General features: G+C 55.5%; 1 protein-coding gene across 3 annotated transcripts in view; it reads right to left on the bottom strand.

Moving 5' to 3' along the window:
• Positions 1–5,423: 5,423 nt before the first annotated feature.
• The window catches only part of KIAA0513 (KIAA0513 ortholog), a 61,718-nt gene continuing 53,619 nt past the window's right edge, over positions 5,424–13,522 (bottom strand). For all 3 annotated transcript variants that reach the window (XM_028093724.2, XM_028093732.2, XM_028093716.2), the window contains exons 10-12: positions 11,509–11,589; positions 11,144–11,238; positions 5,424–9,901 (exon numbers count right to left, since the gene is read on the bottom strand). In XM_028093724.2, coding sequence (XP_027949525.1) covers positions 9,852–9,901; positions 11,144–11,238; positions 11,509–11,589 — 226 coding nt within the window. In that variant the 3' untranslated portion in view covers positions 5,424–9,851. The remainder of the gene's footprint in view (positions 9,902–11,143; positions 11,239–11,508; positions 11,590–13,522) is intronic.

The raw sequence follows: 13,522 nt of genomic DNA, 5'->3' as shown, positions 1-13,522 counted from the left end.
GACCAGAGCTCCCCAGCTGGAAAGATGGGGGCTGACCGCAGATGCTCTGGGCTGGGGGCACAGCCCCCCGGGCGAGTCTCGTGTCCTCTGAGCCTCTGTTTCTTCATCTGTGCAACACGGGCAATCTCGCTCACCTGACAGGTCACTCTGAGGATCCACGGGCTTAGCATGGTGCCTGGTACACCACAGGTGCTCAATAAATGCAGGGTGCATCTTAACCTGAATCGTGCTGGGTCTCACTTCCCACCTTATGACCTGCGGACTCGGCTGTTTACACCCTCGCTGGTGTTGAGAACAGGGTGGCTTCGTCTCCCAGGGCTGCTGTAACAAAGCACCGCGAACTGGAGTTCACTCTCTCACAGCTCTGGGGGCCTGACGTCTGAGATCAAGATGTGGGCAGGGTGGGCTGCTGCTGAGGCCGTGGGGGAGAATGTGCTCCAGGCCTCCCCCCCCAGCCTTCGGAGCCTGCCGGCCATCTTTGGCATCCTTTGGCTTAGAGACACGGCACCCTGATCTGTGTCTTCACCCTCCCATGGCATTCTCCCCGTGTGTCTGTGTCCAAATTCCCTCTTTTTATAAAGACACCAGTCCTATGGCAGTAGTAGGCCCCGTGTGACCTCATCCTAACTAATTATACCCACAAAGACTCTATTTCCAAATAAGGCCACATTGTGAGGCACTGGGAGTTAAGATTTCAACATAGAAGTTTTGGGGGGACCTGAGTCACCCCTAACAAGAAGGTGAGGGAAGGAGGTGAGAACCATGATTTTCTTATCAACAAAGTTAGGGAACTCAAAGCCTTCATAGGATCATTGCAGGATTAACATCCTTACCACAATGACGTTTATTATCCCAAATCCAGCTCTATGGCACCTCCTCAGGGAAGCCCACCCTGATTCTACCAGGAAGAACACTCATTCCAAAAATAACTAAAACATTCTATATTTTCTGTATAGTAATTTGTCAAACAACAAATAGATTACATCTTACATGTAGTCACGCTTTATACTATATATTGGATCTCATACCTTTATGTGCATATGTATGTGCACACACGCACATACACACAAATGTACATCTTCTTCAATCTCAGCTGTGTCCCAACCCCACTAACAGTTTCTACAGAAAAATGGCCTTGCTTATTCACCTGGTGGGCATGGAGCCCGGTGGTGCCTGGCACACAGTAGGTGCTTGTCCCTTCCTGCTCTGACCCCAGTGCCCCCAACGGACCAATGGTTCTGAATTCCAGGGCTGGACTCAGGCAGAGCCTTCCTCGACACCATCTCTGTGGATGGCCCCTTGGGAAGCGGCAGAAAAATTCAGAGCTTCTCTCTTTTGGGGGAGCAGGAGCATTCCCGGCACTGGGGTGGCAGGGCCCTGAGGTCCACTGCAGACAGCGCTCAGACGGTTCAAGGGGAAACCCTACTCAGGGCCGTCCAGGAGCCCTAAGGCACGTGCTTCGTAATTTAGCCACGGAGGGGAAAAGCTGCCCTCTGCAAACTGCCAGACCCTGCCAAGGATGCAGCAGTCGGTGCTCCTGGACTGGAGGAATCCGTTCCGTCAGCGTCTACACTGCCCACTCTCACTCCGTGTGGCCCCGATCAAAGTCCAAGGCGGCTTCAAGAAACACAACACACAACCCAAACGCGGGTGCAGCCCGAGGAGCCCGAACAGCCAAAGCAGAGAGGAAAGACCAGCAAGCTGGAGGCCTCACGCTCCCAGCGCCAAACCAGAGCAGCGCAGCTCCGCGGGGCAGGACGAGGCCCCCCGGGGACCAGCCAAGCACCCACCAAGCACGGCGCCACGCCTGTCAGCCCATCGCCAAAGCCACGCGGGACACGAGCTCCGGCCACCGACCAACGAGCCCCCCAGGTGCCGCATCCAGCCCTGCCCACCGCGTCCTCCCGAGACTCGCCTCTCAGCCGACGGCGGCTCCCCTCCTCCCCTCCTCTCGCGTCCTCCCCTCCTTCTCCCGTGTCCTTCCCTGCTCCTCCCGCGCCCTCCCCTCCTCACCTCCTCCTTCCGCATCCCTTCCTCCTCGGCGTCCTCATCGCCTCCTGTCAGCGGGCACGTGGAGACGGAGCGAGGCGGGAAGACGCATGCGCGGTGCGGGGCGGGGTGGGGGAGCTCCGCTGCCCCCCGCCGGCCCTCGGGGGCAGTGCAGGACGCCCAGCCACAGTTCGGTGGCCGCGTTGGGGCCCGCTGAATCCCCCAGGTGTTGAAATTCAAACCGAATGGAGCCAAATATCCCATGCCTTACCCAAAGATAGTTAAGGGACAATTAACTGGAAACCGTATAGAATGAAATGAATGCAGTTACATACTTTGCAACGTACACCAAAATTCACTCAAAACTGTCCACTGATAAATTCCAAATGCAAAACTGTAACAATTCCAGAATAAATACAAAAGACAATCTACATAACCTTGGGTTTGGTGATGAGTTTTAACCGAAAACACCAAAAGACGATCCACACACAGACACAAATCGGTAACGTGCACTTTATAAAATTAAGCCTTCTACTTCCGTGGACGACCTTGCTCCAGGAACCAGAAGACGAGCCACAGACTGGGAGAAAATATTTGCAAAACCCCTATTGACAAAGGATTTGTATTCAAAATATACAAAGAATTCTCATAACTCCACAATAAGAAGACAACCCACCCCAACAAAAACGGGTACCGGTCTGAACAGACACCTGAGCAGAGAAGATAGAGGGTCAGGCATGATCCCGACACAGGCTCTAGATTACGTATTACGGAATCACACATTAGAACAAGGATGAGCTAGCATGCATCCCTTTCAGAACTGCTGAACGCCGAAACAATGACATTGACAGGACCCGTCGCTGAAGGGTGAAGCACAGGGACGCTTCTGTTAAAATACAAAATTCAGCCAAATAGAGGATCTAGTTGGCTTTATTAAGAGACTCATAGATTTGGCAGCAACATCCCCTCCAGAAAACGGAGGGGTGTCCCCTCAACGCTTCCATAAAGTCAGAGGGAGAAAAGTTACAACCCACAGAGAAACACCATCTGAAGACCTCACTGTTTAAATTTTATATTTAGTTTTGTGAATCTTGACTAAGACACTTTAGATTTATCCCTATAAGATTTGGACAGAAAAGTCTGGTCTTCTCTCTCACAGGTGGGATCCCTCCTGCAGGCACAGCCCCCAGGTTTATTTCGTGGGGATAATTACAGCAAGAGCAGCGGTGAGCAGCACAAGCTGAGGTCTGTGTATACCACCTTTGGTTCTCACAGGACCACCTAGGATAGGTGCTATGTTCTTCCCATTTTACAGATGTAGACACCAAGGCTCAAAGGACGATTTGGCAATTGGTAGCGCGGTGGGACCAGACCTGGCCTCTTTCCCGGGGCTATCCCGCCCTGCCCCATGGTCTTCTGGGTCTCTGTTGCCCTAAGGGGATCCTTCCTCTTCAACGTGGTTGCCTCTGAATCCCACCATTGGCCCGCTGCTGCTGGCAGACTCCCCCGAGCACCAGAGGAAGAGTCAGAGGTGACAGCCTGGGGATGGGAGCGCCCACCACCCAGGCCATCCCTCTACGTTCGGCTAAGAGGGGGTGGCGTTCTCCAGACTGGGTGGGAGAACTGCAGACATGGAGGTCAGGCCCTCACCCCATCCTGCCCCTGGGCACCCCTCGGGCTAAGGACCCTTCTCCCAGGCCCTTCGCTGTTCCCCAGATTCACCTCCCTCATCTGTTTAGGCCAGAGATTTAAACGTGGCTACTGACTTCTTAGAATCCGAAAAAGAGAAAGCCCAACATTTCACAAAACATGTCTGTCAAACCACACTGGAAAGGACTGATAAAGGCACCCCACCCCTGCCAGGTAGGAGATGCAATTGGGTTCCACCTATAACCCCACCCCAAGCCTCAAAAACACAGGAGGGAGGCAGCTGGGCTTGAGGAAGAGCAAGATCGGGGTTCCAGCTAGAAGGGGCGGCAGGCGTCCTGGAGGCCTGGGCTGAGGTCCTGACCCCAGGCGCCGCTCCACCAGCACAGACCCCCGTACAGACCAGGCGCGGGCTGGCCCTCCAAGGGGCACTCCTCCTCCTCCTCACGCTCCCACGAGACGCACACGCATCTGCACAAGACCCTCACACTCAGCCTAAGTGGGGAAAGCATCTATTTGACCCCAGAAAAAAAAAAAAATGCTTTCTTCTGAAAAGCTCATGTCACTGAGAAGATTGCCGGTTCTGTAAGAAGTCCTCACCGATACGTGAAAACAAAAATTAAACAGACCAGTTTTTTTTTTTTAAGATAATTTATTTAAGTTTCCACCTTCTGACAATCTGAGGTGCAATATAGAGACATAGGTTTTTTTTTTTTTCTTCACAGGAAAGTTTTGGTTTTAGCACTGTTCTGAGATCTCCCACCTTGAACCTTCCTCAGCCTTAAAATACTGTTTGTAGGATGTCACCTGGTGGGACACAGGATTGCATAATGGTCACACCGAGAACAACTGCTTCACGGAACTCTACTTTGGGGCTACTAAAGGCAAGCTCTGGGTGTGGCAACGGCAGGGTCAGGGTCCAAGACCAGCTGGCTGAAAGAGAAAACGCATTACTGCACACGTGTAAACCATCTCCGAGAGCCCCAGCAGAGGCCACGGTTTATAACAAAGGTGACAGACGGGCCTTGTTCTAACACATTTACATATTTGAAGGGGCTCTATGTCTAATGTCTGAATTTCTAGCATTTCCTGATGTTCAAAGTTTGGGCTCGTCTTCTTCAAGGCGCCTTACAGAAGTGACAGCCCCAGGCTCACTCGCAACCACAGGGACGGAGGAAGCTAACCTACGCTGTCTCTGGCACAGAAGAAAATAGGACCCCACCCGTCAGAGCTGACGTGCGGGGACAGCGCCCGCAGTGCCTTCTTCCCATTTTCACGAGCACATGTCCAAGGAGGGAACAGGTACTAGCCCCCCATTCTAGGACTGACCTGTGGGTCAAGGGGGATTTACCAATAAGCGGTCCGTTTTAGCTAAAGTGCAGACCCCTTCAGGGGCAGCTCAGGAGGGCTCCAGGTGGCGGTGCGCTCTGCTCTGACTCTACCTCGTCAAAGCCTTGGAATCTGGGGGTTAGGCGATGATCCGAGTTCTCCCCCAACTTCAGACACCCTGTGGCAGGTGTGTGTGGAAGTGACAGGAAGATGGGCAAACCCAGACCATCCTGACGCTCTTCTGGAAATCACAAGTTTATCCCTTTCTGTTAGTAACCAAGAGGCTGCACTGGTTGACTCCCGGGCGCTGGTTGACTAGGGGAGCACAAGACAGCGCCCAAGGAACAGAGCATGCCGGCCCCCACGAGACCCTTCCGTCCCTCCCTGAGGAGTATGAGACTCTCGGGCCCAGGGACAGCAAGGGACACCGATGAAGCCCACCGGAGGCTGCCATGGAGGATGGTCTTAGCATCGAGTGTATTTGCTGAAGGTGAACAATCTGAAAAGGACTCCTCCATTTGTTATCTGGTGAACCAACACACCCCCTATTCCCAGCCCCACGACGACAAAGGACGTATGCGACATGTGGCCTGTGTGGTTTTGCCCGAGGTCTGAACATTGCACATTACTCAATTAGGGGTGCTTCTAGCTGATGCAATTCCCTTTTTGGTGAAACTCATCCCCGAGAGTCATAAGGAATAAATGATTTATAGGGAAGCTAGGGGGAGGCAGCAGAGACATGAGAGTAAGGGTTCAGAACTACAAGGCTGGGGGACTAGGAGGCAGAAGGGACTCCCACCCGGCAGCTGGTCCTTGACTGAAGATGGGGAGAGAAGAGAGCTGCCTGAGCTGATCTGAGCGCTGGCACCCCCCTCTCCCGAGGCTGGGGCTGGACCTCGCTCCCCTGCACCCGGCCTCCCCACTCTGGATGACAAACTCTTCTTCCAAAGGTTCCTCACTGTTCCGGGGAAAGGACTCCGGCCCACTCCCCACCCCGGCTGCCAAGTGTCTCCAGTTTTAGGTAATCTGATAACAAAACTGATCAAACCTCACGGGCTCACCTGGATCCTCCCTAAATAAAAGCCAGCCCTTAGGCTGCTGTAACGAGCAGGAAGGTCAGGCCTGCAGCTTTCAGCCCCGATTGGTGGTCACGGTCACCGGGGTTAGACAGAGCCTCGCACAAACTCCTTCGTGGTGTGCCTCACATCCGGGGACTGGAATGCCAGGCGCTCTATGGCACAAGCTAGTCGCATAAAACATTCTGTCGGGGAGCAAACTTCAAGGCTGGGTCTCCTCTCCAGGGCAATGAACTCTGCGGTCTAGCTGGGCTTGGAGAAGTAACGCACACACTGGTTTCAACTCCGAAGAGGAGCACAGAGAAAGGGGAGGCATGCCTGACTCTTGCCCTGGGCCACTGTCCACGTTTGCTTGGGGGTTTCACCGGCTGACCTGTCCCTAGGTGGGCTCCCGGGCTAACCTGAACATCCTAGATTTTAATTTGGGTTCAGAACTCAGGAAATGGGACTCTTTTCTGGTCCTCCTTTTGGTAACTTAAGAAATTCTTAGCAAACCCTCCCCCGTTTTTTGGCAACAGGAAAATCATAGTTCACTCCATTTTACTGTACAAATAACTTCGGATATCAGAATCTGGTTCTCCTACCTTTGGTTAAACACACATGCACACACAGCAGATGCAATCTGAATATCAACGTGCCCCCCTTACACATCTACCAATATTGCTAAAATTAAAACAAAGGCTAAACACAGAGCTGCGTCTTGGGGCATCCGGGTGGCCCAGTCAGTTCAGTATCTGACTCCTGGTTTCAGTTCAGGTTATGATCTCAGGGTCGTGAGACTGAGCCCCGCCTTGGGCTCCCCACTGGGCGTGGAGCCTGCTTTGGATTCTCTCTCTCCCTCAGCACCAGCCTCACCTCCAAAAGCTGCATCTCAACATCATCCTGTTTTCCAAGCAGGGAACTTTTTATTTGAGAGGATTAGCTGTCCTGGCTCACTGTGATTTGCACAGCCCTGGAGGACAGCCAGCAGAAAGTCTGAAAACACCAGTGCTGAAGGGCGGGCGAGCCTTCAGAGCTCCTGGCTTCGGACAACTCTCCCTGCCGGGATGGGAAGCTCTCTTCTAGGATATGATCTGACCCTTCCTGCACTGAGTCTACTGTTCCTGAGTTTATAGGAAGGGTTCGCACGGCTCTCAGACCAACGTGTCCCTGTGTGTGCACCAGAGGGAGACCTCTCTGCACGCTGGGACCTCTGAGATGTCCCGTGTTGGTCTGCTCTGGCTGGGCCCCCAAGGGAAGAGACCGTGTCCCAGGGATAGAGGCACTCTCAGCAAGGCAGGCTGCCAGCCTTCTTTCTAGGGAAGGGACTCCTCCAAGTGACACCGGCCAGAGCCACTGCGAGGTGAAATGCCTCTGAGGAGGGCCCAGGTCTCTGGCACCGTCTGAGCAAGCCCGGCAGCCCAACCCCACCCTGCCCAGCCAAAAGAACAAGCAATGGGATGGGAGAAAACCCTAAGCAGGCCTTGCTTCCACCTCCAACTGCTACTTCAAGAGGCCTACAGGGGGGAATCAATGTCTCAATATCATTTTTGAAACTAAAGTGCTTGGAAATGCCCAAGAAGTCAAAGGGGCGTTTCCTTCCAAAGGCCAAGGGAGGGGTCCTACGGGCCCCTCCCCAGGGGAAAGGGCCACGCCCACTCTCTGGCACTCTGGAAAGAGCCTCAGAACCCACTTCACTCCCTCCAGAAATCAGAATCAGGCTTCTATACAAAAATCTGATATACACAAGGATAAGTCTTGGGGGCACCGTACGATAAAGTTGTAACGCATTTCAACTAACTACTGAGAAATGACTCATAAAGCCAATGATAATGCAGTTGAAAGGAGAGCCTTGCAGGAGCCTCAGATGGCCCCCCTCCCCATGCGGCCCTGATTCTACAGAGGGTGAGAGGAGCACAACGGATTCAGGGGTCACGGTTGAGCGTTTTAGGAGGGGATGCCTCATCTGAAATAGGCATTGGAGGAGGGTCCACATACTCATTAATTTGACCTCTGAAATGCATGAGACATGCACTGTCCCTGGGGCCCAACGCTGGCCAGGGGGTGGGGGGGACCTCCAGTCTGTGGGACCTGCCCCAGCAACACAGCTGTGCTCTGTTTGGTGACATCGCCAGAGAGGCTGACCTCTCTCTCTCTCTCTCTCTCACACGATGCCATCATAAAAACAAGCTGAGTTTCAGGATCCAGCCTTTGGACACCAGCCCACTCCCATCACACCATGCTTCATGTCACCTCTCCTGTCCTCACCAAGATGTGCGGCTACGGCTCCGTCGGGGCATGCTCGTCTCTGGAACATTCCAGGGAGGCATCCCATGAGGGAAAGCATTCCAGCACTGGCCGGGTGAGTGACTACCAGGCATGTTTTTGCTGTGCTCAAGAGGAGACTGTAACGTAATGACCGAGAGGAGAGGAGGTAGAGAGGGAAACAGGAGGGGAGGATGCAGGGAAAGGAGAGCGCCCCGGGCCTACTTTCAAGGTCAGTGCCCAAGTGCGAGAGGCTGAGGCAGAGGGAAGCGGACGAACGGGGAAATATTCAGGCCGGAGGAGCCGCATGCTGGCTGCTTGCTGTCACACGTCAGTCCTCTCGGGCCGGGATAAACCCCGAGAGAAAAGCCAGGGTTCCCAGGCACTGGATGCACAACGAGGAGTATCTGCAGAGTGTGCAGGACAGCGGTCAGCTGGCGAGGGCCGAGGGGGGCAGAGGTGCCTTCCCAAGGCTGCCGGGGGGCGGAGGGCCCCATGCCGCGTGGCCACTCCACCCATGAGCCTCATGCAACTGCCCCCAGAAGCCGCCTCTGCCCGGCTGTCTAACACCAACGCAGATTTTTCTGTCTTCCTTGAAATACAGAACAGCAGTGTCTGCTTTTAGAAAGGGTGGTTGTCTTGCAGCTACTGAAGAGACTTCTCTGTTTGGTGCCTCTTCACGGGGCAGACAGCCCGTGCTACTCCCAGGGAGGGAGTGCAGGACTCTCTCTGCTTCAGAAGGAAGCCGTCAGCTGACCAGGAGCATTTCAGATGGCCTGACACTGACAGCTCGGTGCTGGTGTGAGTCCCAAGCAGCCATGCAGATCCCACGAGGCCTCTGGGGCACTCACACCCCTCGCTGGGCCTTCTGCAGCCAGGGCCTTCTGCACCGGGCTCTCTCCCTCCCTAAAACAGGAAGTGTCTCTTTCCTCCTAGCGGTTCCTGTGACTCCAGTTCCTGTCACACGGTGGGGAGCTGGCAGAGCCAGCAGCAGCCACGGACTGACCCGGCCTGCCCGGGGAGGCCCACTGCCCCCTGTGCGGGGCTGTGGCTCAGCAGGAGCCCCGACTGGCGGAGTACCCCTACTCCATCCCGCTGCCGAAGAAGAGGGTCCCAGACTGTCACCCGTGTCATTGGCATGTGCCAGCTCATGATGCCCCCATCTGCATTCCCACGGGCACCCCACCCCCTCCCTCTCCTGCAGGCGGCTGCAGCAGGTGTTGCCCTGGGCCCACCTTGGCCCTGGTGTCCTTCCTCCGCCTCCTGCTCGGTCCTATGTCACGGGCCTGACACCCAGGAGTAGGGGCAGTCATCTTGGTTTTATCGTGTAATCCCAGGGACCCTATGGCACGCGGATGGGGGGAGCAGACAAGGCAGAAGGGAGGTGGGGAGACGGGCAACCAGATTGTTCTAACTGCTAGTTCTAGGGCAGTGTGGAGCGGCTCTGGGTGCTGCCGAGGTCATGCAGGGTCTTCAGGTGGGGTGACAGCCAGTCGCTGGCCCAGGAGAGGGGTGTGCACCTTCAGTCCTCCTGGAGGGTGCTCCGGGCGACCTCCCATGGCCTGCCTACTCAACGGCCATCTGTTCAATGTGGTCGCTCAGCAGCTTGTATTGCTCTGGAAAAGAAAACAACATTAATTCTTGGAAGAAAGATGTCGACATCGGCAGGTAGGCCCTGCTCTTTTCATCCGGGCAATAACAAAGCAGGACCTCACCAGGAATGGTCGTGTCACCAGTAACACCGAGCCCTCAGCCACTAGCATGCTGCACACCTGGCACCGGAAGTGGGCTCCTTGGAAATGGGATGCATCTTCTTATGGAAAGGACGTGAAGCCCAGGGAAGGCACAGTGCCGGCGGATGAACCATGCCACGGGAGCCAGGCCTGAGTCCTATGAGCTGCACAGGGCCACATGGCAGGGAAGAGGACAGTGTTCTTGCCCGGTACTGTGCGGCTGCTGACAGCATTCTGCGATTTTCCAGGGAAGCACTGAGCATTCTCCTGCCTCCCGAGGCCACTCCTCTGTGGCCCCTTTTAACTTGGTGCAGGATGGAGGGTTTTAAAAAAAGATTGATTTATTCATTTGAGAGAGAAAAAGTGCTAGCAGTGGTGGTTGTGGGGCGGAAGGGACAGAGGTAGAGAGGGAATCCCAAGCAGACTCCCCACTGAGCACAGAGCCAGACACGGGGCTCGATCCCCGACCCTGAGATCATGACCTGAGCCGAAACCAAGAGTCGGACGCTTAACCGACGGAGCCACCCAGGCTCTCCAGGTGGAGGATTTTTTTTTTTTTTTTGAAAGAATACCGTGTCAATCCAAACGTATGTTTAAGTGGAAGATTTTTTACGCCACGAGGGAAAGCTGTTTTGTAGCAGGTGGGATGACACATAAAGGCTGGCTCCAGTAGTAGATTAGGGGGGCGGATATGTAACGTATCTGCTCTTACTAAATAAGTCAGAGACTCTAGAAAAACCTCACGGCCCCCATAGCTCTCACGGCAGTGTGGTTCAAGAAACAAAGCAGTCCATTTAGAAGCAGGGGCAACTCATGGTCAGAGCTTGGCCATTTTCAAGTTCAGAGTCTGAGCGCCCAGTCCCATCTTTACCTTTGGCCCCATGTGGAAACACTGGAGAGGGGAAGCTCCCTGACCCCTGGCAAATGCCACCTAGCAGAAAGGGCCTTCCAAATACACTGAGAAGTGTCCCGTGCATGTAGGGAGACTGGAATAGAGCAGGGTTGAACCTGCCCGATAGTTCAGCATCACGTTTCTAATTAAAACCGCGGCAATCCTGTGAGCGGGGTGGGGCAGACCACTGGTTCCTCAGCCCCGAGCCCCAGCCACCTCTGGCCACTGCTCACCTTCGTCCAGATTGCCGATCACGGCCTGCTTCTTCAGGAAATCATTACACAGCTTCTTGTTGAGCCCAAACGCCAGCATGTTGTGAGTGAATGTGCTGGAGGAAAAGACACCCGTGAGCTGGCACCCTTCCTCCTCCCTGGGGAGAGGGAGCCAGAGGAGGGGGGCCCACCTGGAACTGTAAGAAGTGGAAATGAAGGGCAGCTGCCTTGGCCTGCCACCGGGTGTGGGGACAGGAGGTGCGTCCGTGGGGAACTAGAAGCCATGAGGACTGGCCTTCTGGCAGGAGAGAACCCCAGGCTGGCCCTCGCCCCCAATGCCCCACCCGGTCAGGACCCCCAGGGTGGGGTCATCGTGGTGCCCTCACCCCAGCTGCCCGAAGGTGATGTTCTCATTGAACCGCAGACTGTCGTTGCGTTCCTCCTGGGTCATGTGGCACCACTTCTCCCTGCAAGCACAGGTGACAGGAGAGCGTTCCAGAATGCTGTCGCGTCCCCCACCTCTCACCCCCCTGCTCTGATCTACAGGGGGCACCCCAGTGTTGCCTCCCTGACACGGAGTGAGGAGCACCTCCCCTGAAGAGCTGTTTGATCTGCTTTTCCATAAAGCCTGCCCAGGGTTCTGACACTCTGCCTGATGGGCCCCAAATACAAACTTCATCACTTCATCCTTCCTGAGATGAGGAGATCCAAAAGCTCATACGCTTCCTACTGACCCAGAGATGACGTGTGCTTAGTGGCTGCCCAGAGCATTCTCTAGGAGACAAGAACACCATCCCCCGCGTCCTTTTCTGTGGCTCAAGGATGGGAGGTCCCAGGGCCACTGGGGAGGCAGGATGACCTGCAGAGAGGACAGGGCCCTGCCAGCGTCCCTGGGGGGTGGGAGCAGAGAACCCGTCCGGGAGGCCCTCAGGCCGGTGCTTCATCTGCAGGCCTCCCAGGCTCTTTGGAGGGGGCAGTGTGCACAGCCTCTCGTGGCCGGGAGGCCCAGGGAGGAGGGGAGGCTGCAGAGGGCCACACTGTCCTGTCAGGTGGGGTCTTGGCTCTGCTGCATTTCCCAGCCCTGACTTCCTCAGAGGCCAGGTTCATGTTCCACGCCCCTCCCCGGAGCACAAAGATGAGACCCCGATCTTCCCAAAGGCCCCCCGGAACTTTCCTCTCCTGCCCCCCCCCGCGCCCCCCCCCCCCCCCGCCGCCGTGACCACCGTGAAGACGGCACAAGGTGCAGAAACCCCAAGAGAAAGAAACGCAGTCTGTGTGCAGCTGCCCGGGTGGGACTCTGAAGCCTGGCTCTGTCCGCTCCCCATGGAGGGACACGAGCGGGCGCAGGCTCTGGGGCAGGGAGGGCGTTCTCGGAGCCCCATGAACTCTGCGTCCTGATGGAAAGCCACCTCCATCAGCTTGCTGCAGGTGCGCTCGCTCCCTCCCCTGGTGGAGCACCCCTGTCTCGAGCGGATGGGGGACTCATCCCTGGCCCCTCTGTCTACCTGAGAAGCGGGCTCCTTGCAGGGGCAGATGCAGATGCGGAGGAGACGCTCACTTAAGCCCCCTGCCCCTTAAAGATTAAGCTCTGGGTGAAGAGTCTGACTCAAACAAGGTTAGGAGAGAGAGAAGAGACGAGGGAAAGGAGAGGCAGAGTGAGGGAGTGAGGGGTGGGGGCAATGGAGAAGCCAAAGGAAGAGAAAAAGAACCAACATCAAACCTTAACTGCTTTCCACCTGCCGGGCCCAGGGCCACGTGTGCTGCTGTGGCTTAGCAGGAGGCCACAGGACGCCAGGGGCAGATGTCACTCCCAGCCTCCTCGTGCCGAGGACAGGACGCCCACGAAGACAGCCAGAACGTGCTTCCGGGCGTGACGCTAATCCCATCCCATTTTGCTTCCCGCCCTCTTTCCCCCAGTCGGTTACCCTTAGGGTGGTCCAGGCACATAAATCCCCACACCACCACCAGGCCTGCTGTGTACAGTTCTGCAGGTTGTGCGATGCACAACCCCACACCACGTGGGAGTGACCCAGCGGCCCTAACCCTCCTGACCTGGATGAGAAGGAGATGCTCTTTGCCGTGGCTAGGCCGAGAGGTGGGGCATTTAATCTGACCTCTGAAGAAAGAGGTGGAAGGTTGTTAGCACTCAGCGGGTCAGGTGCTGCCTGCAATCCAATCAATTCCTTAAAACTGAGATCAATATCCAATACCAGTCAAGGTCTAATCCCATACAGAGGGCAGGGCATGTGTCTAAACTGCCACAGTGGGAATTTGGATGTGAGCAATAGACGCCTTTGGAAATGGAGGCCTTTCTGCCTGAGTATCATCAGCCGAGTTTCCCGAAGAGGAGATATGATGCTGGAGGCACGAGGTTGCCCAGGGACCCAGAGCCCACCCTCC

This window comes from Eumetopias jubatus, unplaced genomic scaffold, assembly GCF_037043125.1.
Source record: "Eumetopias jubatus isolate StellerSeaLion01/CBP00866 unplaced genomic scaffold, mEumJub1_p1.0 scaffold_10, whole genome shotgun sequence".
NCBI lineage: Eukaryota > Metazoa > Chordata > Mammalia > Carnivora > Otariidae > Eumetopias > Eumetopias jubatus.
This window is presented reverse-complemented; position numbering and strand designations above follow the sequence as displayed.